The sequence below is a fragment of the Melozone crissalis genome, unplaced genomic scaffold (genome assembly GCF_028551555.1).
Source record: "Melozone crissalis strain CALT ecotype California unplaced genomic scaffold, PUWL_Pcris_2 ptg000571l_1, whole genome shotgun sequence".
NCBI lineage: Eukaryota > Metazoa > Chordata > Aves > Passeriformes > Passerellidae > Melozone > Melozone crissalis.
Genome location: NW_026536261.1, coordinates 31,140 through 56,156, shown reverse-complemented (window position 1 = coordinate 56,156; position 25,017 = coordinate 31,140). Strand labels below are relative to the sequence as shown.

At 64.8% G+C, this 25,017-nt stretch overlaps 2 protein-coding genes across 2 annotated transcripts in view; both read right to left on the bottom strand.

The window, feature by feature from the left end:
- GATAD2B (GATA zinc finger domain containing 2B) overlaps positions 1-183 on the bottom strand; it is a 29,471-nt gene extending 29,288 nt beyond the window's left edge. Inside the window, exon 1 of the mRNA XM_054295272.1 lies at positions 43-183. The gene's annotated coding sequence lies outside the window, so the exon portion shown is untranslated. The remainder of the gene's footprint in view (positions 1-42) is intronic.
- Positions 184-2,302: 2,119 nt separating this feature from the next.
- DENND4B (DENN domain containing 4B) lies at positions 2,303-23,647 on the bottom strand. Its single transcript, XM_054295273.1, has 26 exons — positions 23,299-23,647; positions 22,354-22,606; positions 22,203-22,272; positions 21,510-21,679; positions 20,348-20,589; positions 20,200-20,266; positions 19,850-19,908; positions 19,562-19,706; positions 18,897-19,072; positions 18,723-18,823; positions 17,801-18,016; positions 16,882-17,027; positions 16,338-16,477; positions 15,565-15,688; positions 14,608-14,814; positions 13,508-13,636; positions 13,288-13,432; positions 12,117-12,646; positions 11,338-11,463; positions 10,577-10,752; positions 8,248-8,383; positions 6,928-7,161; positions 6,025-6,124; positions 3,451-3,616; positions 3,103-3,167; positions 2,303-2,502 (listed from the first exon to the last, which is right to left on the bottom strand). Exons 1-26 carry the CDS (start codon positions 23,592-23,594, stop codon positions 2,357-2,359), a joined length of 4,365 nt encoding a protein of 1,454 aa, XP_054151248.1. The 5' UTR covers positions 23,595-23,647; the 3' UTR covers positions 2,303-2,356.
- Between the last annotated feature and the right edge of the window lie 1,370 nt (positions 23,648-25,017).

Below are 25,017 nucleotides of genomic sequence, written 5' to 3'. Positions count from 1 at the left end.
CGCCCCCGCCGGGCCCGGCCCCGCCGCCCCCACGGGCCTCACCTGGCTCGGGGGTCGCGGGGGGTCTCGGCGGGCTCCCGGCGGTTCCCGGTGGGTTCCGGACGGTTCCCGGTGGCTCCCGGCGGATCCCGGCGGGTCCCGGGCGGTCCCGGGGGTCCCGGGCCGGGCGGGCGGAGCAGACGCGGCCGCCGCCGAGCGCAACCGGCACCACCACAAACAATGCCGCTGATTGGCCGCCGCCGCCGCCGCGCCCGCCCCGCCTCCCGACCCCAGCCGCGACGCCCATTGGTGCGGCGTGCAGACTGGCACGAGATCCCACCAATGGAATCGCTGCGATCCTCTCTTATCCCGCCTGCCAGCTTTCACTGGATGTCTCAGCAATGATTGACGTCGCTCTGCACCAATAGGAACGCGCCGAGCTTCCCCGCGGGGCGCCTTTAATGGGTCCCCGAGCCTGAACATCCGGGTACTGCCGGCGGCGCGCGGTGGCGGCGCGCGACTTCTCCCCCGGCGCGCCGGGGAGTTTTGTCCCCTCCCAGCCGCCGTACCGGCCCCGGGCCCAGCACCAGCCCGGTTCCGCCGCACGTGGCGCCGCTACGAGGCCGCGGTGACTCCGAGGAGGAGATCCCGGTTCTGGGGACAGCGGGCAGAGCCCCCCAATGCCTGGCGGGGCCGCAGCGCGCGGGGCTCGGCGGCCGCGAGGCCTCATGGTCCGTGCCCGGATCCAAGATGGCGGCCTGAGGGCAGCGCCAGGGTCCAAGATGGCGGAGCCGGCCTCACTCCCCTCAGGGGGGCTCCGCACCCTCAAACCCCCCCCGGTAAATAAAAATGATCCCGGAGCCAGCGAGGAAAATACCGCAGCAGCTTTTATTTACAGGCCCCTGGGGCGGGGGCTGCTATTGCACAGTGCGAGGGGAGGGGGCGGCCCCGAACCCCCCCCAATGGCCACCGAACCCCCCAATGGCCCCAAATCCCCCGGGGGGCACAAACCCAGAGCCCCCCCCAGCTGCCCTGGCACCCCCGAACCCCCCGGGACAGAAATGAGGATGGGGAACCTCCCCAGAGCTGCCCCTGCCCGTCCCACCCGCGCTCTCACTTTGGGGGAGGCTGAATAAATAAATAAAAATATATTAATACTGACATAGAAAACCCGTCGTGAGCCTGGGGGGGCGGGGGTCCTTTCGCCCCACCCTGGAGCATTTGAGGGGAGTCCTGGGGGTCCTTTCCCCACCCTGGAGCAGTTGAGGGCGGCCTGGGGGGTCCCTTCTGCCTCTTGGAGCATTTTAGGGGGGTCCTGGGGGTCCTTTGTCCCTCCTGGAGTATTTGAGGGGAGTCCTGGGGGTCCCTTCCCCATGCTGGAGTATTTGAGGGGGGCTTGGGGGTCTTTTTCCCCCACCCTAGAGCATTTAAGGGGGGGGTCCTGAGGGTCCTTCTTCCACCCTGGAGTATTTGAGGGAAGTCCTGGGGGTCCCTTGTCCCTCCTGGAGTATTTGAGGGGGGTCCTGAGGGTCTCTTCTGCCTCCTAGAGCATTTAAGGGGGGTCCCTTGTCCTTCCTGGAGTATTTGAGGGGGGTCCTGGAGCATTTGAGGGGGGTCCTGAGGGTCCCATCCCCACCCTGGAGTATTTGAGGGGTTCCGGAGGGGTCCCATCCCCACCTCAGGCCCCCCCAACCCTCAAGGGGGGGTCCCTGCCCCACTTTGGGGGTGCCCTGGGGGGGTCGTTCCTATCTCATCCTGGGGGGTTCCCGGCGTTCCCTGTCCCGGTGCCCGGTCCGGGGGTGGTTCTGGGGGGTCCCTGTCCCGGTGTCAGACCCGGGGGGGTTCTGGGGCTCCCGTGTCCCGGTGCCCGGTCCGGGGGGGGATTCCCGGTCCCGGTGTCCCTCAGCACTCGGGGGGGTTCTCGGGTTCCCGGGGTCCCTCAGCACTCGGGGGGGTTCCCGGTGTCCCTCAGCACTCGGGGGGCGCCCCGAAGCACCGGCGGCACTCGGGGGGGTTCCCCGGTCCCTGTCCCGGTCCCGGGGGTCCCTCAGCACTCGTGGGGGGGGGGGTTCCCGGGGTTCCCCTGTCCCTGTCCCGGGGTCCCTCAGCACTCGGGGGGGTTCCCGGGGTCCCTCAGCACTCGGGGGGGGTTCCCGGTCCCTGTCCCGGTCCCGGGGGTCCCTCAGCACTCGTGGGGGGGGGGGTTCCCGGGGTTCCCCTGTCCCTGTCCCGGGGTCCCTCAGCACTCGGGGGGGTTCCCGGGGTCCCTCAGCACTCGGGGGGGGTTCCCGGTCCCTGTCCCGGTCCCGGGGGTCCCTCAGCACTCGGGGGGCGCCCCGAAGCACCGGCGGCACTCGGGGGGGTTCCCGGGGGTCCCTCAGCACTCGGGGGGCGCCCCGAAGCACCGGCGGCACTCGCTCGCTCGCGCGCTCGGGGGCTGCGCCCGCCGCCGCCGCAGCTCGTCCCGGCCCGGGGCCCCGCCCAGCTTGGCCAGCGCCGAGCGGTACCGGCGGTCAAAGGCGGCTGGGGGGGGGGAACGGGGAGGGGTCAGAACGGACACCCCGGGACCCCCGGTGTGCCCCCTGAACACGCCCTGAGCCCCCCCAGACCCACCGTGTGCCCCCTGAGACCCCCAGTGTCCCCCTCTGAGCCCCCTACACCCATCGTGTCCCTCTGTGCCACCCCCCCATCCTTCTCATTGCCCTAAACCAACTCTGTACCCCCCAAACACACCCTGAGCCCCCCCCGCTCCCTCTGAGCCCCCTGGACACCCCTGGTTGCCCCCTGTGCCCTCCCCGTGCCACCCAGAGCCCCTCCATGTTGCTCCAAGCTCCCTGAACACCCATGGTTCCCCCCAGACCCACTGTGTCCCTCTGAGCCCCCTCCCTCTGTCCCCTCCAATGTCACCCAGGTCTCCCCTGAACCCCTCTGAGCCCCCCTGAGCCCCCACCACCCCCCAAGTGCCCCCTGAGCCCCCTCTGAGCCCCCTGAACACCCCTGGCTCCCCCTAGACCCACTGTGTCCCTCTGTGCCACTCCCTGTGTCTCACCCAAGCCCAAAATGTCACCCAGGTGCCCCCTGAGCCCCCCAGGTGCCCCCTGAGCCCCCTCATGCCCCCCGTACCGATGTCCGTGTGCTCCCGGCCCAGCGCCGCCAGCGTCAGGAACAGCAGCTCCCGGTAAATGCTCCTGCAGGGGGGACAGGGGGGATTGGGGGGATTTTGGGGGGATTTGGGGTGTGTCCGTACCTGTGCAGTGTCTGGGGGGCCCCGGGGGCCGCCAGGGTCTCCAGGATGGGGGGATTTTGGGGGATTTTGGGGTGTTTGGGCTATTTGGGGTGTGTCCCTACCTGTGCAGTGTCTGGGGGGCCCTGGGGGCCGCCAGGGTCTCCAGGATGGGGGGATTTTGGGGGGAATTTGGGGGGATTTTGGGGGATTTTGGGGTGTTTGGGGTATTTGGGGTGTGTCCCTACCTGTGCAGGGTCTGGGGGGCCCCGGGGGCCGCCAGGGTCTCCAGGAAGAGCCCGATGGCTTTGTGCACCTCGTTGAGCCCCACGTGGCTCAGCAGGGCCTCCAGGAAGGGCAGCGAGAACGGGGGGGCCGGGGGGCCCCAGGGGTGCAGCCGGGGGGGGATGCTACCTGGGGACCCCAAAACGTCACCCCGGTGTCCCCAAATCCCCTGGGATGTCACCTGGGGACCCCAAAGGGTGAGCCCAGAGTGACCCCAAGGTGTCCCCGATCCCCCTCTTTGCTCTTGGCCATTCCCCTCCTCCTTCCATCCCCACATCTCCCAACCCCCATTCCCGTATCCCGCATCCCCAATCCCACATCTCAATCCCGTATCCCCATTCCAACACCCCCAATCCCACATCCCTACTCCCATATCCCCATTCCCAATCCCACAGCCCCAAATCTCACAACCCCGTATCCCAAACCCATATCCCATATCCCACATCCCCAATCCCACATCCCAACCCCACGCCCCAATCCCATATCCCCGTACCCCAAATCCAATCCCCCAAGCCCAAATCCCACACCCCAATTCCACACCCCCAAATCTCATATCCCCGTACCCCCATTCCCATATCCCCAATCCCACACCCCAATCCCACCCCCGAAATCCCCCATTTCCATACCCAAATCCCATATCCCCATTCCCATATCCCAATCCCCCATCCCCTAATCCTCAATCCCACACCCCTAAATCTCATAACCCCCAAATCCCAATCCCATTTTCCCCACCCCATATCCCAAATCCCACACCCCAATCCCATACCCCCAGTCCCATACCCCAAATCCCCAATCCCATACCCCATTCCCACACCCCAATCCCATATTCCATTTCCCAATCCCCCACTCCCATATCCCCAATCCCATACCCCCAGTCCCACACCCCAACCCCACCCCCCAAATCCCCCATTCCCCACCCCAATCCCATATCCCCATTCCCATTTCTCCATCCCCAATCCCACACCCCAATCCCATGTCCCCAACCCCATATCCCCATACCCCCATTCCCATACCCCCATATCTCCAATCCCATATCTCCACACCCAAATCCCCCAAATCCCCAATCCCATATCCCCTTTCCCAATCCACTCCCCAATCCCATATCCCCAATTCCACACCCCAAATCCCCAATCCCACCCCCCAAATCCCCAATTCCACACCCCAAATCCCCAATCCCCCAATCCCAATCCCACCCCCCAAATCCCCAATTCCACACCCCAAATCCCCAATCCCCCAATCCAAATCCCACCCCCCAAATCCCCAATCCCACACCCCCATCCCACACCCCAAATCCCCAATACCCCAATACCCCAATCCCCCAAATCCCCAATGCCCCAATCCCAATCCCATACCCCAAATCCCCAATCCCCCAATCCCCCAAATCCCCAATCCCCAATCCCACCCCCCAAATCCCCAATCCCCCAATCCCCCAAATCCCCAATGCCCCAATCCCAATCCCACACCCCATATCCCCAATCCCCCAATCCCCCAAATCCCCAATCCCCAATCCCAATCCCACACCCCATACCCCCAATCCCATACCCCAATACCCCAATACCCCAATCCCAATCCCACACCCCAAATCCCCAATCCCATCCCCCAAATCCCCAATGCCCCAATCCCAATCCCACACCCCATACCCCCAATCCCACCCCCCAAATCCCCAAATCCCCAATCCCACACCCCAAATCCCCAATCCCAATCCCCCAAATCCCCAATGCCCCAATCCCAATCCCACACCCCATATCCCCAATCCCATACCCCAAATCCCCAATCCCCCAATCCCCCAAATCCCCAATGCCCCAATCCCAATCCCACACCCCATACCCCCAATCCCATACCCCAAATCCCCAATGCCCCAATACCCCAATCCCAATCCCATCCCCCAAATCCCCAATACCCCAATCCCCCAATCCCCCAAATCCCCAATGCCCCAATCCCAATCCCACACCCCAAATCCACAATCCCCCAATCCCCCAAATCCCCAATCCCAATCCCCCAAATCCCCAATCCCCCAAATCCCCAATCCCACCCCCCAAATCCCCAATACCCCAATACCCCAATCCCAATCCCCCAAATCCCCAATGCCCCAATCCCAATCCCACACCCCAAATCCCCAATGCCCCAAATCCCCAATCCCATACCCCCAATCCCACCCCCCAAATCCCCAATCCCCCAATCCCCCAAATCCCCAATGCCCCAATCGCAATCCCACACCCCATACCCCCAATCCCACACCCCAAATCCCCAATCCCCCAATCCCCCAAATCCCCAATGCCCCAATCGCAATCCCACACCCCAAATCCCCAATCCCCCAATCCCCCAAATCCCCAATGCCCCAATCCCAATCCCACACCCCATACCCCCAATCCCATACCCCAAATCCCCAATACCCCAATACCCCAATCCCACACCCCAAATCCACAATCCCCCAATCCCCCAAATCCCCAATCCCAATCCCCCAATCCCCCAATCCCCCAAATCCCCAATCCCACCCCCCAATCCCCCCCAATCCCCAACCCCAGCCCCTCCCTCACTGTGCAGCCTCCAGATCACGTAGAGCGGGGGGCAGCTCTCGGGCTCGGGGCTCAGCACATCCCACAGCAGCCTCACACGGACCCGCGACGGCTCGGGGGGCTGCGGGGCGGGGAGGGGGCTCAGGACCACCAGGGACCCCCCCAGAGACCCCCAAACCCACCTCGGGGTCTTGGGGGCCGTGCTGGGAACAGGGTTGGGGGGCTCAGCACCACCACCAACCCCTCCAGAGCCCAGAACTGGGGGGACCCCCAAATTGTGATGGTGAGGGACTCCCTGCCCAGCACTAGGAATGAAGGGGGACCCCCCAAATTGTGGTGCTGAGGGTCCCCAGCCCCCAAAAACCCACCTGGGGGTCTCGGGGGCCGTGCTGGGAGCCCAAAAAGGCTGCGGGACAGGGTTGGGGGGGCTCAGGACAGATTGGGGGGCTCAGCACAGGATTGGGGGGGCTCAGGACAGGGTTGGGGGGCTCAGGACAGGATTGGGGGGGCTCAGGACAGGATTGGGAGGCTCAGGACAGATTGGGGGGCTCAGGACAGGGTTGGGGGGCTCAGGACAGGATTGGGGGGGCTCAGGACAGATTGGGGGGCTCAGGACAGGGTTGGGGGGCTCAGGACAGATTGGGGGGGCTCAGGACAGGGTGGGGGGCTCAGGACAGGGTTAGGGGGGCTCAGGACAGGGTTGGGGGGCTCAGGACAGATTGGGGGGCTCAGGACAGGGTTAGGGGGCTCAGCACCACCACAAAACTCCCCCAGACCCCTCCCCAGCCCATCCAGAGCTCCCCAAACTCACCTGTGGGTCGGGGGGCGCGTGCTGCGAGCCCAGCAGCAGCAGGGGCAGTGGGACACGGGGGGCTCAGCACCCCCAAACCCCCCCAAGACCCCTCCCCAGCCCCCCGAACTCACCTGTGGGTCGGGGGGCGCGTGCTGCGAGCCCAGCAGCAGCAGGGGCAGCTGGCTGGGCAGCGCCAGGCGCTGGAAGAACCACAGAAGGTTCCAGAAGATGATGGGGTGCTTGTCCACCAGCTCGGGGCGCGCCAGCAGCTCCCCCCCCTCGTTCTCCACCAGGCTCTCGAGCTCCTTGCGCAGCACCAGCGGGCACAGGTACGCAAAGGCCACGCGCTCCCGGCGCCAGGGCGGCTGCAAAGGGGGGGACACGGTGGGGACACCGAGCTGGGGGAGGGGGACGCGATGGGGACACCCGGATTTGGGGGGATTGACACCCCCTGGCCTGCCTTGCAATGCTCTGGGACCTGGGAATTGGGGGGGACACGATTGGGACCCCTGAATTAGAGGGGGGACAGACAACCCCTGATCAGCCCTGGGATGGGGGGGACATGACTGGGACCCTGAAATTAGGGCGGATGGACACCCCCTGCCCTGCCCTGCAATGCTCTGGGACTTGGGACTTGGGGGAGACAGACTTGGGACCCCCAAACTGGGGGGGGGTGGTCACACTTGGGACCCCTGAGTTAGAGAGGATGGACACCCCCTGCCCTGCCTTGAATGCAGCACAACCTGGGAATTGGGGGGGACACACTTGGGACCCCCAAATTAGAGTGAGGGGGCACCCCCTGCCCAGCCCTGGGATGGGGGGGACACACTTGGGACCCCCAAATTAGAGGAGGGGACACCCCCTGCCCAGCCCTGGGATGGGGGGGACACACTTGGGACCCCCAAATTAGAGTGAGGGGACACCCCCTGCCCAGCCCTGCAATGCACCAGGACCTGAGAATGGAGGAGACCCCCAAATTAGAGTGAGGGGGCACCCCCTGCCCAGCCCTGGGATGGGGGGGACACACTTGGGACCCCCAAATTAGAGTGAGGGGACACCCCCTGCCCAGCCCTGGGATGGGGGGGACACACTTGGGACCCCCAAATTAGAGGAAGGGACACCCCCTGCCCAGCTCTGCAATGCACCAGGACCTGGGAATTGGGGGAGAAACATCTGGGACCCCCTGCCCAGCCCAGAACCACCAAAGCACCAACAGGGACCCCCCCGAGACCCCCAAATCCCAAATGGGACTGTGCCAACCCCAATTTCAGAGATGAGGGACCCCCAAATCCCAGGTGGGATTCTCCCAACCCTAATTTCGGAGATGAGAGACCCCCAAATCCTGGATGGGACTGTCCCAAACCCCAATTTCAGAGATGAAGGAAGGACCCCCCCCCACCATTTCCCCCCATTCCCACCCCCCCATTCCCATTGCCATTCCCCCCCGTTACCGGGGTCTCGGCGCAGCCGTTGCACAGCCCGGGGGTCCCGGGGGTCCCGGGGGTCCCGGGGGTCCCGTCCAGCTCCAGGCAGCGCCGGCGGTCGCTCAGCACCGGCCCCTGCGGGGAGGGGGGCACCGGGGGGGGGCTGCGGGACACACGGGGGGGGTCACGGTGATGGGGGGCCCTGAGGGACCCCCAAAGGGTGGATGGATGGATGGATGGATGGATGGATGGATGATGGATGGATGGATGGATGGATGGATGGATGGATGGATGGATGGATGATGGATGGATGATGGATGGATGGATGGATGGATGATGGATGGATGGATGGATGGATGGATGGATGGATGATGGATGGATGGATGGATGGTGGATGGATGGATGGATGATGGATGGATGGATGGATGGATGATGGATGGATGATGGATGGATGGATGATGAATGGATGGATGGATGGATGATGGATGGATGATGGATGGATGAATGATGGATGGATGATGGATGATGGATGGATGGATGGATGGATGATGGATGGATGGATGATGGATGATGGATGGATGGATGGATGGATGATGGATGATGGATGGATGGATGGTGGATGGATGGATGGATGGATGATGGATGGATGGATGATGGATGGATGGATGGATGATGGATGGATGATGGATGGATGGATGATGGATGGATGGATGATGGATGGATGATGGATGGATGGATGGATGGATGGTGGATGGATGGATGGATGGATGGATGGATGATGGATGGATGGATGATGGATGGATGATGGATGGATGGATGGATGGATGATGGATGGATGGATGGATGGATGATGGATGGATGGATGGTGGATGGATGGATGATGGATGGATGGATGGATGGATGATGGATGGATGGATGGATGATGGATGGATGGATGGATGGATGGTGGATGGATGGATGGATGATGGATGGATGATGGATGGATGGATGATGGATGGATGATGGATGGATGGATGGATGATGGATGGATGATGGATGGATGGATGATGGATGGATGATGGATGGATGATGGATGGATGGATGGATGATGGATGATGGATGGATGGATGATGGATGGATGATGGATGGATGGATGGTGGATGGATGGATGGATGGTGGATGGATGGATGGATGATGGATGGATGGATGGATGGATGGATGGATGGATGATGGATGGATGGATGATGGATGGATGGATGGATGGATGGATGGATGGATGGATGATGGATGGATGATGGATGGATGGATGATGGATGGATGGATGGATGGATGGATGGATGGATGATGGATGATGGATGGATGGATGGATGATGGATGATGGATGGATGATGGATGATGGATGGATGATGGATGGATGGTGGATGGATGGATGAATGGATGGATGGATGATGGATGGATGGATGGATGGAATCCATGGATGGATGGATGGATGATGGATGATGGATGGATGGATGGATGGATGGTGGATGGATGGATGATGGATGGATGGATGGATGATGGATGGATGGATGATGGATGGTGGATGGAATCCATGGATGGATGGATGGATGATGGATGGATGGATGGATGGATGGATGGATGGTGGATGGATGGATGATGGATGGATGGATGGATGATGGATGGATGGATGATGGATGGATGGATGATGGATGGATGGATGGATGGATGATGGATGATGGATGGATGATGGATGGATGGATGGATGGATGGATGGTGGATGGATGGATGATGGATGGATGGATGGATGATGGATGGATGGATGATGGATGGATGATGGATGGATGGATGGATGATGGATGGATGGATGGATGGATGATGGATGGATGGATGGATGGATGGTGGATGGATGGATGATGGATGATGGATGGATGGATGATGGATGGATGGATGGATGGATGATGGATGGATGGATGATGGATGGATGGATGGATGATGGATGGATGGACGGATGGATGGAAGGAGAGGGAAATAGCAGGGAGCAAAGAGGGGTGTTGGGGACACCTTGGGGACATGGGGAGGGCAGGGGCTGTCCCAGGGGGTGTCCCTGGGGGTGGCACCTTGGGGACATCAGGAGGGCAGTGGGACACTGGGGACCCCCAGTGGTGGCACGTCAGGACACTTTGGGGACATGGGGAGGGCAGTGGGGGTCCCTGGGGGTGTCTGGGGCTCACTCTGGGGATATGGGGGGGTCCCTGAGGGTGTCCCTGAGGGTGTCCCTGGGGGCGTCTTCAGGGGTGGCGCCTGGGGACACCTTGGGGACATCAGGAGGGCAGTGAGGGGTCCCCGGGGTGTCCCTGGGGTGTCCCGGGTGTTTCACCTGGGCGCCCGGCGGAGGTCGCGGATCTCGATGCTCAGGAAGGGCACGAAGGAGCGGCAGCAGAAGGGGCACGAGGTGTTGAGGTTGGAGTCGTCCGAGGTCCAGCCGGCCATGAGCTCCTCATCGAACACGAGCGCGGCACAGCCCGGGCAGCGCGAGCAGCTCGACAGCAGCACCTGGGGGGCACGGGCCGGGCTGAGCCCAAACCCACATCTGCCCCCCAAAATCCCAGATCTGCCCCCCAAACCCCCTGTGTCCCCCAGGCCCCAGATCTGGCCCCCAAAATCCAACTCTGCCCCACGAACCCTGTGCCCCAAATCTCAGCTTTGCTCCTCAAATCTCAGCTCTGCACCCCAAACCCAAGCTGTGCCCCCCAAATCTCAGCTCTGCACCCCAAACCCCAGCTCTGCCCCTAAAGCTCAGCTCTGCCCTCCAAATCACAGACCTGCCCCCCAGACCCCAGCTCTGCCCGCCAACCCCCCTGTATCCCCCCAAACTTGAGCTCTGCCCCCCAACTTCCTGTGCCCCCAAACCCGAGCTGTGCCCCCAAACCCGAGCTCTGCCCCCCAACCCTTGAGCCCCCAAATCTCATCTCTGCCCCCAAACCCGAGCTCTGCCCCCCAAACCCAAACTCTGCCCCCCAAATCTCAGCTCTGACCCCCAAAACTCGAACTTTGCGCCCCAAACCCGAGCTCTGCCCCCCAAATCTCAGCCCCCCCAACCCCAGCTCCGCCCCCCCCCCCCCCCCTCCAGTTTCGCACCTCCAGGCCGGGGGGCTCCGTGCCCGCCCCCCCATCCGTGCAGGGCTCCCCGGGGGCTTTGGGGGCGCCCCCGCTGCCCCCCGAGGCATCGGACAGGTCCAGCTCACTGCCCAGCGACACCGAGCTCTGCCGGGGGGGGACAGGGACACACGGGGGTCAGCGGGGCGGCCGGACAGACGGACAGGAGGACAGACAGACAGACGGACAGGCGGACGGACAGACGGGCAGATGGACAGACAGACGGACACACAGACGGATGGACGGACAGACAGCCAGCCAGGAGAGATGGATGGACAGACAGACAGGCATACGGACAGACGGACAGACAAACGGACAGACAGACGGACGGATGGACAGACAGACGGACAGACCGGACAGGCAGACGGATGGACAGACAGACGGATGGACAGACAGATGGACAGACACATAGATGGACAGACAGACGGACGGACAGACGGATGGATGGACGGACAGACAGACGGACAGGACAGATGGACGGATAGACAGACAGACAGGCAGACGGACAGACAGGTGGATGGACAGATGGATGGACAGACACACAGATGGACAGACACACAGACGGACAGACAGATGGATGGACGGACAGACAGACAGACGGACAGGACAGATGGACGGAGAGACAGACGGACAGACAGGTGGTCAGGCAGACAGACGGATGGACAGACAGACGGACAGATAGGACAGACGAACAGACGGATAGATAGCACAGACGGACGGACAGACAGACGGGCAGACGGACGCACAGCCACCCGCGGTACCTCGGAGGCCGTGGACTCGGGCCGCTCCCGGGGCCGCAGCAGGGTCCCGCCGGGGCTGCGCCGTGGCTGGGGGGGTGGGGGGGGGTCCCCGTCCCGCTGCTCCGACCCCCGGCGAGCCCCGGGATCCCGGGGGGGCTCCGAGGGGCGCGGGGGGCGCTTACCGGGGGACAGCAGCTGCTGCAGCTTGGCCGCCAGGCCCCGGCGCGGGGTCACCCCCCCGGCACCACCGGCACCGGCACCGGGACCCCCCCCGGGCCCCTCGTCGCCGCCGCTGTCGTCGGTGGCGATGTCCGAGAGGCTCCCGTCGGCCGAACCGGGGGGGCGGCGGGCGGCGGGCGGGGTGGGGGTCACCGGGAGCAGCGGGGGCTCCCCGGGCCCCTCCCGGGCCGCGCCCCCCTCGCTGCGGGCGGGGAAACTGAGGCTGCCGCTCTTGACGAGCCGCGGGGCCGGCACCGCGTCCCGGAGGCTCCGCCCGGCCCAGGTGGTCTGGCGGTGCAGGGGGGGGCGCGGGGCGGCGGCGGCGCGGGCACCTGGGGGGGGACGGGACAGGACAGAGGGGTCAGGGACAGAGGGACAGCGGCTGCCACCTCTGGGGGGGACAGAGGGGTCAGGGACTGAACCCCCATCCATGGGAGGGCTCAGTGACCTGGAGGGGACAAGGGGGTGTCAATGGGGCCAATAACACCCCCCCAACACAGGGAGGTGGCAGAAGGTGACAGGGGACAATCACCAGGACCTCCCCCATGCCCTGGAGATGCTCAGAGGGGCTCGATCAGGGGGTGTGAGTGGGTGGGCTGGGGGGGGTCTCAGTCACATGAGGGGGACAAGGGGGTGTCAATGAGACCCCCCCCTGACCCCCATAACTCCCCCCCACCCCAGGGAGGTGGCAGGAGGTGACAGGGGACAATCACCCCAAGCCCTGGAGATGATCAGAGGGGCTCAATCACCCACAGGGGTACCAGGGCATGTGAATGGGGTGCCCACCCCTCCCGGTGCCCCCCGTGCCCTCACCGGGGGGGTCTCAGTCACTCGGGGGGTACCAGGGGCTGTGAATGTGGTGCCCACCCCTCCCCGTGCCCCCCATACCCTCACCGGGGGGGTCTCAGTCACTCGGGGGGTACCAGGGGCTGTGAATGGGGTGCCCACGCCCCCGTGCCCCCCATACCCTCACCGGGGGGGTCTCCGGCCGCTCGCTGCCGCTGCCGCTGCCTCAGGGGCTGCCGGAACTGCGCCGCCCCCAGCACCACGTTCCTGAGCTTGGCCCAGCGCAGCCGCCCCCCCTGCGTCCCCGCCGGCCATTTGCTCTCCAGCACCGCCTGCCGGGGGGCACAGGGGGGGGTCAGGGCACCCTCAGGACCCCCGCCCACCCCAGGGTGTCCCCTCGGCGTCACCTTGTTGTAGTAGCCGTAGGTGACGGTGTTGGGCACGATGCCGGCGCGCTTCATCTCCAGCAGGACGCGCACGGACAGCACGGGCTCGCCGTACTGCCCGCACAGCTGCATCAGGATGCGGTAGCACACCTGGGGGCACCTCAACATCAGCAGGGGGGGCACCTGGGCACCCCCCTGCAGCCTCAGAGTGCCACAGGGTGGGAAAGAGCCTCTCCTCCTGTCCCTGTTCCCGACCCCTCCACGTGTCCCCTCCTGGCAGGAGCTGTGCAGAGCCACAAGGTCCCACCTGTAGCACACCTGGGGGCACCTCAACATCAGCCTGGGGGGCACCTGGGCCCCCTACCAGCCTCAGAGTGCCACAGGGTGGGAAAGAGCCTCTCATCCTGTCCCTGTCCCCTGTGAGCACAGCCTGACCCTGTCCCCTCCTGCCAGGAGCTGTGCAGAGCCACAAGGTCCCCCCAGAGCCTCCTTTTCTCCCTTCCCAGCTCCCTCACACGTTCTCCATTCCCTCCTCCTGCTGCTCCAGCTCCTTCCCCTTCTCTGGATGTGCTCCAGCCCCTCCAAGTCCCTCCTGGCCCGAGAACTGGACACAGCACTGGACACAGCACTGGACACTGACCACAGCACTGGACACTGGCCACAGATTCCCATTCCCCTCACCCTCCATCCCCGCTGACCCCCTCAGTCCCCCCCCACTCCATCTCCCGTTCCCCACAAGGTTCTGGAACAGACCCTGACCCACCCCTGGCTGTCCCCTCCTGTCAGGAGCTGTGCGGAGCCCTTGAACCTCCTTTTCTCCCTTCCCAGCTCCCTCAGGAATTCTCCATTCCCTCCATTCCCCTCTCCTGCTGCTCCAGCCCCTTCAAGTCCCTCCTGGCCTGAGAACTGGACCCAGCCCTGGACACTGGTCCCAGCACCAGAAACTGGACACTAGACCCAGCACTGGACACTGACCACAGCACTGGACACTGGACCCAGGGCTGGACACTGACCACAGTGCCGGACACTGGCCACAGATTCCCGTTCCCCTCAGCCCCCTCAGTCCCCCCCCCATCCCATCTGCCGTTCCCCAGAAGGTTCTGGAACAGACCCCGACCCACCTCGTCGGGCAGCACCACCTTGTGCTGCTCCATCTTGCGCAGCACGTCGTACGCCAGCTGCAGCGCCCGCAGCTTGGCGGGGGCGGCGCGCACCTGCGTGGGCAGGTACAGGAACCAGAGCCCGTAGCAGTGCCCCAGCAGGCACCGTGCCCACAGCTCGGGCACCGCCGAGGACTTCTGCGCCACGCGCTGGGCCACCTTCATCTCCTGGGGACACCGAGGGACAGTCAGGGAACGGGGCTGAGCCGCTCAGCGCCGTGCCCGGGTGGGCACCTGGACAGGTGGCACAGCCCAATGGGGTCAATGTGGGCACCTGGGCAGGTGGCACAGCCCAATGGGGTCAATGTGCCATCTGGGCACCTGGACAGGTGGCACAGCCCAGTGGGGTCAATGTGGGCACCTGGGCACTTGGACAAGTGGCACAGCTCAGGGACACCTGTGAGAGCGTTGTGCCATCTGGGCACCTGGACAGGTGGCACAGCCCAATGGAGTCAATGTGCCATCTGGGCACCTGGACAGGTGGCACAGCCCAATGGAGTCAATGTGCCATCTGGGCACCTGGACAGGTGGCACAGCCCAATGGGGTCAATCTGGGCACCTGGACAGGTGGCACAGCCCAATGGAGTCAATGTGCCATCTGGGCACCTGGACAGGTGGCACAGCCCAATGGGGTCAATCTGGGCACCTGGGCAGGTGGCACAGCCCAGTGGGGTCAATGTGCCATCTGGGCACCTGGACAGGTGGCACACCTCAGGGACACCTCTGTCAGTGTTGTGCCATCTGGGCAGTTCTCCAGGTGGCACAAATCACAGGACACTTAGCAGGTGCTGTCCCACCCATTCAGGTGCCACAGCAGCCGTGCCCAGGTGCTGTTCCCACGTGCCCAGGTGTCCCAGGTGTGCCCAGGTGCTGTCCCAGGTGTCCCACGTGCCCAGCTGTCCCAGGTGTGCCCCTCACCTGCTTGGTGCGCCGCGGGGCGGGGCTGCTCGGGGCGCTGCTCCTGGCCTGGCACAGCTGAGCCACCAGAGGGTCCCGGGGGGGCTCCAGCAGCTCCGGGCGCAGCGTGGGGAACCCGTCATACCTGGGGGGGCACAGGTGAGGGGAACCCGTCATACCTGGGGGGCACAGGTGAGGGGAACCTGTCATACCTGGGGGGCACAGGTGAGGGGCACCTGTCATACCTGGGGGGGCATAGGTGAGGGGAACCCGTCATACCTGGGGGGGCACAGGTGAGGGGCACCTGTCATACCTGGGGGGGGGCACAGGTGAGGGGCACCTGTCATACCTGGGGGGGCACAGGTGAGGGGCACCTGTCATACCTGGGGGGCACAGGTGAGGGGGACCCGTCATACCTGGGGGGGGGCACAGGTGAGGGGAACCCGTCATACCTGGGGGGGCACAGGTGAGGGGCACCTGTCATACCTGGGGGGGCACAGGTGAGGGGGACCCGTCATACCTGGGGGGGCACAGGTGAGGGGCACCTGTCATACCTGGGGGGGCACAGGTGAGGGGGACCCGTCATACCTGGGGGGGCACAGGTGAGGGGCACCTGTCATACCTGGGGGGGCACAGGTGAGGGGCACCTGTCATACCTGGGGGGGGGCACAGGTGAGGGGCACCTGTCATACCTGGGGGGGCACAGGTGAGGGGGACCCGTCATACCTGGGGGGTGTGGGGGCACAGGTGAGGCGGTTTGGGAAGGGGGACAGGGGAGGCCCCGGGGGTCTCACCTGTAGCGGGCGGGGGGCTCGGCCCCGTCGGGCCCCGCCGGCTGCTCCGGGGGGGTGATGAACACCGTGTGCTCCCCACCTCGGGGGTCGTCCAGCTCCATCAGGGGCGTGTCCTCGGGCTTCTCCAGGTCCACCTGCACCTGGGGAGGGGGCGGGGTCAGCAGGGGGATGGTGGGGACACAGGGACACACGGAGGGGACACAGGTGTGAGGAATTCGAGACAGGGAGAGAGGGACACAAAAGGGACACACCTTGTGGACACAGGTGAGGAACTCGAGGTGGGGAGTGAAGGACACAAAAGAGACACGTGGAGGGGATACAGGAACACACCTTGGGGACACCTGTGAGGAACTCAAGGCAGGGAGCAAGGGACACACAAGGGACATGCAAAGGGGACACAGGGACACACTTTGTGGACACAGGTGTTGAAGAACTCGATGTAGGGAGTGAGGGACACACGAGGCACATGCAGAGGGGGACACAGGGACACACAGGGACACACAGGGGACACACAAGGGACACACGGGGACACACGGGGACACACCTTGTCGACGCAGGTGTCGAAGAACTCGAGGCAGGGCTCGCGGTCGCTGGCGAAGGAGCAGTCCTCGATGAACTGCGTGAAGAGCTGCGTGCGCAGCAGCTGCCCGTAGAAACGCTGGTACGCCCGATCCCGGGAGCGCAGGAACCCTGGGGACACACAGGGGACATTGGGGACATTGGGGTGGGATCAATGGGATCGCTGGTACGCCCGATCCCGGGAGCGCAGGAACCCTGGGGACACACAGGGGACACCAAGGGGACACTGGGGACATTGGGGTGGGATCAATGGGATCGCTGGTATGCCCGATCCCGGGAGTGCAGGAACCCTGGGGACACAGAGGGGACATTGGGGACATTGGGGACATTGGGGTAGGATCAATGGGATCGCTGGTACGCCCGATCCCGGGAGTGCAGGAACCCTGGGGACACAGAGGGGACATTGGGGACATTGGGGACATTGGGGTAGGATCAATGGGATCGCTGGTATGCCCGATCCTGGGAGCGCAGGAACCCTGGGGACACACAGGGGACATTGGGGACATTGGGGTGGGATCAATGGGATCGCTGGTACGCCCGATCCCGGGAGCGCAGGAACCCTGGGGACACCGAGGGGACATTGGGGACATTGGGGTGGGATCAATGGGATCAATGAGATGGGATGGGATGGGATGGGATGTACAGGAAGGGATGGGATGGGATGAAGATGAGCAGGAATCAGACAGGACAGGACAGCACAGAACTCATGTTCTCACACCCCCATGTCCCCCCCACCACCCCATTTTCCCCCCTCACCCTGCAGGGCAAAGAGGCTGCCAGCATCGCGGACAGGACAGCACAGAGCTCACACAGGACACCAGGACAGCACAGAGCTCACACAGGATACCCCCATGTCCCCCCCAGCACCCCACTTCCCCCCTCACCCTGCAGGGCGAACAGGCTGCCGGCGTCCCGGCCGGCCGGGGCGGGCGCGGGCGCGATGGGCCGCAGGAAGGAGCGGTACCCGCGCAGGGCACAGGCCATGAAGCGCAGGAACGCCGCCCGCGCCTCCAGCTCCAGCTGCGCCCGCCGCGCCCCCGCGGCCTCCGCGTCGCTCAGAACCAGCTCCGGGGGCTCCTCCTCGCCCGGCGTGCTCAGCACTGCGGGGACACCACGGGACAGGGTTGGGACTGGGGACACCGGGGACAGGGATGGGACAGGGTTGGGACTGGGGACACCGGGGACATGGAGGGGACAGGGTCAGCAATGGGGACAGGGATGGGACAGGGTTGGGACTGGGGACACCGGGGACAGGGAGGGGACAGGGTCAGCAATGGGGACAGGGATGGGACAGGGTTGGGACTGGGGACACCGGGGACAGGGATGGGACAGGGTTGGGACTGGGGACACCGGGGACATGGAGGGGACAGGGTCAGCAATGGGGACAGGGATGGGACAAGGTTGGGACTGGGGACATGGATGGGACAGTGTCAGCACCGGGGATACAGATGGGGCAGAATCAGCACCAGGGATGCCCAGCCAGACTGGACAGCGTCAACACCGGGGACATGGATGGGACAGGGCTGGCACCAAGGACATGGATGGGACAGTGTTGGCACAGGGGACACCCAGCCGGACAAATCCCATGGCCAGAGAGCCCTGAGGGTGGGGTCAGTTGGGAAGCAACACCCAGGGAATGAGGGAGTGAAGCCACAGCTCTGATCCTGCTTGGGAAATGCTCCCAGGCAGGGGGGGATTCAGGGTGGTCTTCGACCCCGGTGGCTCCCTCCCAGTTTGGGCTATTCCATGATAACAGCAGAGCTGGGGGACGTGGTGACCCCCAGGCCCCCCAGGCCCCCCACTCACGCTCATCCAGCTGCTGGGACAGGCTGTGCAGCGAGGCCAGCAGCACCTTGCAGGGCTTGCGGGGCAGCGCGCGGGGCGACAGCAGCTTCCTCTCCTCGCTCCTGGGGACACAGGCACGAGGGCAGGACGGGACCCCCGGGACCCCCTACCCACCCCAGCCCTGGGGACACTCACTGGAAAATGGTGTTGGTGTCCAGGTCGACGAAGATGACGTCGCGGGGGGGCTCGTAGAGGTCGAAGTAGCTGGAGTGGATGCCTACAATGAAGGGCACGGGGGCACACAGCACGTCAGCCAGCGCCAGCGGGCACAGCGGGATGTAGGGGCACTGCCAGCGCAGGGGGAAGATCATCTGGGGACAGGACAAGGTGGTCAGCGCCGCGGGGCCCCCGCCAGGCGGGATGGGGGGCCCGGCGCCGCGGGGTGGGGGCTCCGGAGCTGCGGCACCGGGAGCACCGATGGCACAGGATCACCAGTCCTGCGGGATCGGGGTGCCCAGCAGCACAAAATGGGGATCCCCAGCACTGTGGCAGGGAGATCTCCACGGCAGGGCCTCAGCACTGTGGGATCGGTGCTCCCAACACCGAAGGACAAGGATCCCCAGCGCTGTGGGATCAGCGTTCCCAACGCCACGGGACAGGGGACAGCGCTGAGGGGCAGCAATCCCCAGTGCTGAGGGGTGGCAGTCCCCACTGCCACAGGTCCCCAGTGCTGAGGGACACCAGTCCCCAGTGCCACGGGTCCCCAGCGCTGCGGGACCAGGATCCCCAGTGTCACAAGTCCCCAGCCCCACGGAGGCACGTCCCCTCGGTGTCCCTCGGTGTCCCCTGCGGTCACTCACCGCCACCAGGGCTTCCCCCACGCTGGTCAGGACGTCGGGGCGCAGCGAGTGGATGAGCAGCTTCTGCTCGGTGAGGACGGCCACCAGCAGCGCCACGGCGTTGTCAGGGCCCAGGTTCTGCAGCAGCGTCAGGAAACTGGCCCCGCTGAGGGCGGGGACATCACCGGGTCACCCACCTGTGCCCCCCACACCTGTCACCCACGGCCCCCTCCCCACCTGTGCCCCCCACACCTGTCACCCACGGCCCCCTCCCCACCTGTGCCCTCCACCAGCATTCTCCAGCCCTACCTGAGGGGCAGCGGGGAGGACACGGGCCGGCACAGCAGCAGGCTGTCATAGGGGGACATCTGCAGGGACACAGGGACACGCTGAGCAGGCATGGGATGGGGTGGGGTGGGGTGGGATGGGATGGGATCAATGGGATGGGATGGGATCAATGAGATGAGATGGGATGGGATGGGATGGGATCAATGGGATGGGATGGGATGGGATGGGATGGGATGCTCTGAGATGGGATGGGAACGGAGCTGGGATGGGATGGGGATGGGATCAATGGGATCAATGGGATGCTCTGAGACGGGATGGGAACAATGGGATGGGGATGGGGATGGGACGGTCACCCCCCCCAGGCGCCTCACCTGCACCAGGATGCGCGGGCGCTGCGGGGACGGGAAGGGCACGTTGTGCATGAAGTGCGAGATGTGCCTGCGGGCGGAGCGGCCCCGTCAGCGCGGGGGTGGCCGCGGGCCCCCGTCCCCCCCGGAGCCCCCCCCGGACCCCGCTCACGTCTCCAGGGGCAGCACGTGGGGGCCCGAGATGGAGTAGCGGTAGATGAACATGAGGAACTTGCGGAAGACGTCGAAGAAGGGCCAGTGGGACAGCACGCAGATGCTCTTGCGCGTGTGCGGCGAGCGCCCCGGCACCGGCCGCCGGTCCACCACGCTGAGCAGCCCCAGGCGCAGCGCCTGCGCCTCCGACAGCCGCTCCCGGGGAAACGCCTCGTGGAACTGGATGGCGGCGCCGTACACCTGCGGGCACCCCGGGCTGTCAGGGCACTGGGATCCTGGGCCCATAGAGCTGGGCACCCCTGGCACCGGGATCCAGGTCCCACAAGGGATGGGAACCCCTGGCATTGAGGATCCTGATCCCACAGTGCCAGGAATCCCGGGGACAGGGATCCCTGTGCCACGAGGGATGGGAACCCCTGGCACTGGGATCCCTGTGCCACGAGGGATGGGAACCCCTGGCACTGGGATCCTGGGCTCATGAGGAATGGGAACCCCTGGCACTGGGATCCTGGGCTCATGCGGAATGGGAACCCCTGGCACTGGGATCCTGGGCTCATGAGGAATGGGAACCCCTGGCACTGGGATCCTGGGCTCATGTGGAATGGGAACCCCTGGCACCGGGATCCTGGGGCCACAAGGGATGGAAAACCCAGGCACCAGGGACCAGAAGGGATGGGAAGCCCTGGCACCAGGATCCCAGGCCCACAGTGCCAGGAATCCCAGGCACAGGGATCCCTGTGCCACGAGGGATGGGAACCCCAGGCACAGGAATCCAAGTCCCACAGCCCTAGGAACCCCTGGCACAGGGATATTAGTCCCATGGGAGATGGGAACCCCTGGCACAGGGATCCCGGTCCCACAAGGGAACCCCTGGCACTAGGATCCTGGTCTTATAGCCCTGGGAACCCTGGGCACTGGGATCCCAGACCCACGAGGGATGGGAACCCCTAGCACTGAGGATCCTGGTCTTATAGCCCTGGCAACCCCTGGCACCAGGATGCCAGTCCCACAAAGGATGGGAACCCCTGGTCCCAGGATCCTGGTCCCACAGCCCTGGGAACCCCTGGCACAGCAATCCTGGGCCCATGAGGCTGTGGGTGCTGTGGGCACCCAACCCCTCCCATGGCACTGGGGACCCCCATGCCACCCCCCAGCCGTGCCTTGTCCCCCGAGGCGCCGGTGAGGACGAAGGTGGAGAAGACGGGCAGGGGGTACTTGGTGCCCACGGGCCAGCTCTCGATGGTGGCGCCCATGGGCAGGCAGAACACGGGCACCGACTCGGGCAGAGGGAAGGACTCGCTGTCCTGCTCGGGGTAGCGGCTCAGCAGCCCTGCACGGACACACGGACAGCCGGACACATGGACACCGGACAGCGGGATCAGCCCCCCGGGTCATCTCACCCACCCCAGCGAGGAGGGGGCAGCCAGGGGAGTGCCCACAGCTCCCCAAAACCACCCCCCAAAACTTCCCTCCAACAGAAAACACAACTGCCCCCAACCCCAGTAAGGGACCCTCAGTAAGGGACCCCACTGTCACCCCAGTAAGGGATGCCACACTTCCCAGTAAGGGATCCCAGTGTCACCCCAGAAAGGGACCCCATTGTCACCTCTCCCCAGTAAGTGACCCCAGTCCCCAAAGCCTGGCAAGGCCCCCCAGGGGTGCTGGGGCAGCTGAAGGGCCCCACCTTGTGCTCCCCAAACCCCGTGAGGAGACCCAGGGGCTCCCCCAAATCAGCCCCACGCCCGCTGGAGGTGGTTAATCGACACAGAAAATATTTTTAAAAATAACAACAACAACAACAAACAACTCTGGCTCCCCCCGTGAGCCCCCAGCACCCCCATCCCAGTCCCCACCTGCCTCGTAGACCAGCGTGTTGTCCTTGGCCACGGCGATCTTGTAGCACAGGAACAGCGCGGGGCCCCACTGCAATGAAGGATGGGGATTTCGGGGCTCAGCACGGGCAGGGCGGCGCCGCGGGGACGAGAGGCGCCCCCCCAAACGCACCATGCTGGTGTTGAGGTTCTTGTCCACGCGGCAGAAGGTGTGGGGCGTGCTCTCGCCCTTGCTGGGCATCACCAGGCAGATGTCGGTGACGCCCAGCGTGTGGTGCCCGGGCGGCTCGGCCGCGCGCCGGAACGTCAGGAACGTGCGCTGGTGGCCCGGCGAGCCCGCGGCCAGGTTGGCAGAGCGGCTGTAGGGCGTCGTGTCCAGCAGCTGGCAGCCCGGCTTGGGCCGGTCCTTGCCCTCATAGTGCACCCTGAGGGGCGGGAGCGTCACAGATGTGTTTTATCAAAAATCCGTTCCTTGGGATTGTTCCTCCTGAGAGGCCCCAGGAACAAAATGTAAATAATGGCTATCTGCTGCTGCGGGATGCAACAGGTGCACCTGTGATTGGGCTCATGTGGTTGTTTCTAATTAATGGCCAATCACAGTCTCGGTCACTCACAACCCTTTGTTACCATTCTTTTTCTATTCTTAGCCAGCCTTCTGAAGAAATCCTTTCTTCTATTCTTTCAGTATAGTTTTAATATATATCGTAAAGCAATAAATCAAGCCTTGTGAAACATAAAATCAACATTCTCATACCCACCCTCATCCTAAGGCCCCTGCGAACACCATCAGAGGGACAGGGGTGAGGGGAACTGCCAGCGGCACCTCCAGGGTCCTTCCCAGCTTCCCAAACTCTTCCCCCTCCAGATTCTTTCCCAGCTTCTCAAACTCTTCCCCTCCAGGTTCTCCCCCAGCTTCCCAAACTCTTCCTCCTCTGGGTTCTTCCCCAGCTTCCCAAAATTTTCCCTCTCCAGATTATTTCCCCACATCCCAAACTCTTCCCCCTCCAGGTTCTTCCCCACCTTCCCAAACTCTTCTCCTTCCTGGTTCTTCCCCAGCTTCCCAAACTCTTCCCCAGCCTGCTGTGACCCAGAGCAGGACTCGGTGCCCCCCACTCACCCCAGCTCGATCAGGGGGGGTTTGTCCCGCCCCCGTTTGTAGCACAGGAACATCTGGGGGTTGTTGAGCAGCCCCGCGTTGAGGTCCACGGGGTGTCCGGACGTGCTGGTCTCGATGCAGGTGAAGCCCTGCGGCACCTCCTCGCCCTGCGAGCGGATGATCACGGCCACGTCCGTGATGGGCTCCCCGGGCCGCGCCGGCCGCGGCTGCTGCTCCTCCTCCAGCGCCCGCGAGCCCTCGGCCAGCCCGGCCACCACGAAATAATCCACGAGCTGCGGGGGCTTCTCGTCCGCCATGGCTCCAACAGCATCTGCGGGGACACGGCCCACGGTGCCACCACCCCAGCGGGGACGGGACGGGACGGGAAGGGAGGAGGTTCCGGTCACGCCGCGGGACACGGGGACCGTCCGGAGCCTGCAGCAACCCCCAAGAACGGGCGGGACCCGTCGGTAGTGCCCGGAGGGAGGACGGACCCCAACCCCGAGGCAGCCCCGGTTCGGGGGCTCGCTCCTGCTTTGGGGACCCGCTCCCTTCTGCGCCCCTACTTTGGGGACCTGCTCCGTTCTGTGCCCCCTCGCTGTCCCCAGCGCCCCCAGGCCGAAAGACCCCCCCGTCCCCAAAGTCCCCTCGGTCACCGGAGCCCCCTCACTGTGCCCAGCCCCCCTGGGTGCCCCCGGTTTGCCCACGGGGAGCGGCGGAGCCGGAGCACGGGGGCGGCAGGAAAGGGGAAGGAAGCGGCGCCAGGCCCGGGCCGCGCACGTCACCCCGGCCCCGCCACACCGGGGGGGCCGCACGGCCGCGACCCCACCGCGGACACCGCCCGGGACACCGGGGTGGCTCCGTGAGCCCGGTGCGGAGGGCACGGTCGCTGCACCGAGGGGTGCCAGCAGTGACACCCCCTCAGCCGGGCGGGGACACCCCCGGGGACAGCGACAGCGACAGCCCTGCCTGGGGTCACCTCCTGCCGGGGCCTGCGGGGGTCCCCCATCCCCGTGTCCCCCCCGGTGACCCCCCGGAGGATCCGCTGTCCCCGTGTCCCTCCCGGTGAGGCCTCCGGAGCGTTCCCCATCCCCGTGGCCGCCCCGGTGCCCCCCCGGCCGGCTCCGCATCTCCGTGTCCCCCTCCCGGTGACTCCCCCACATGCGGCCCACAGAGCCCAGCCCCGGCCCCGCGGCCCCCGCGGGACCCCCGGCCCGGCCTCTCCCGGTTCCCTCACACCCCCCTCCCGGTACCTGCGGGCCGGGCCGGGCCGGGGCCGCGTCTTTGGGCTCCGCTGGGCCGCGACCGCGCGCCCGCCCGGCGCCCGCCCGCCACAGCGCCCCCTGGCGGCGCGGAGGACTCGGGGAGCGGCCGGGGGACACCGCCCCCGCCCCAAAAACTCAGAACCCCCCAAAATCCTCATAAATACCCCCCAAAATCCTCAGAAACCCCTCCCCAAAATCCTCAGAACTGCCCCAAAATCTTCAGAACCCTCTCTCCAAAATCCTCAGAAAATCCTCAGAACCCCCTCTCCAAAACCCTCAGAACCCTCCCAAAATTCTCAGAACCCCCTCCCCAAAATCCTCAGAACTCCCTTCCCCAAAATCCTCAGACCCCCTGCCAAAATCCTCAGAAAATCCTCAGAACTCCTCCCCAAATCCTCCGAAATCCCTCCCCAAAATCCTCAGAACCCCCCCCAAAATCCTCAGAACCCCCTCCCCAAAATCACCCACACACCAG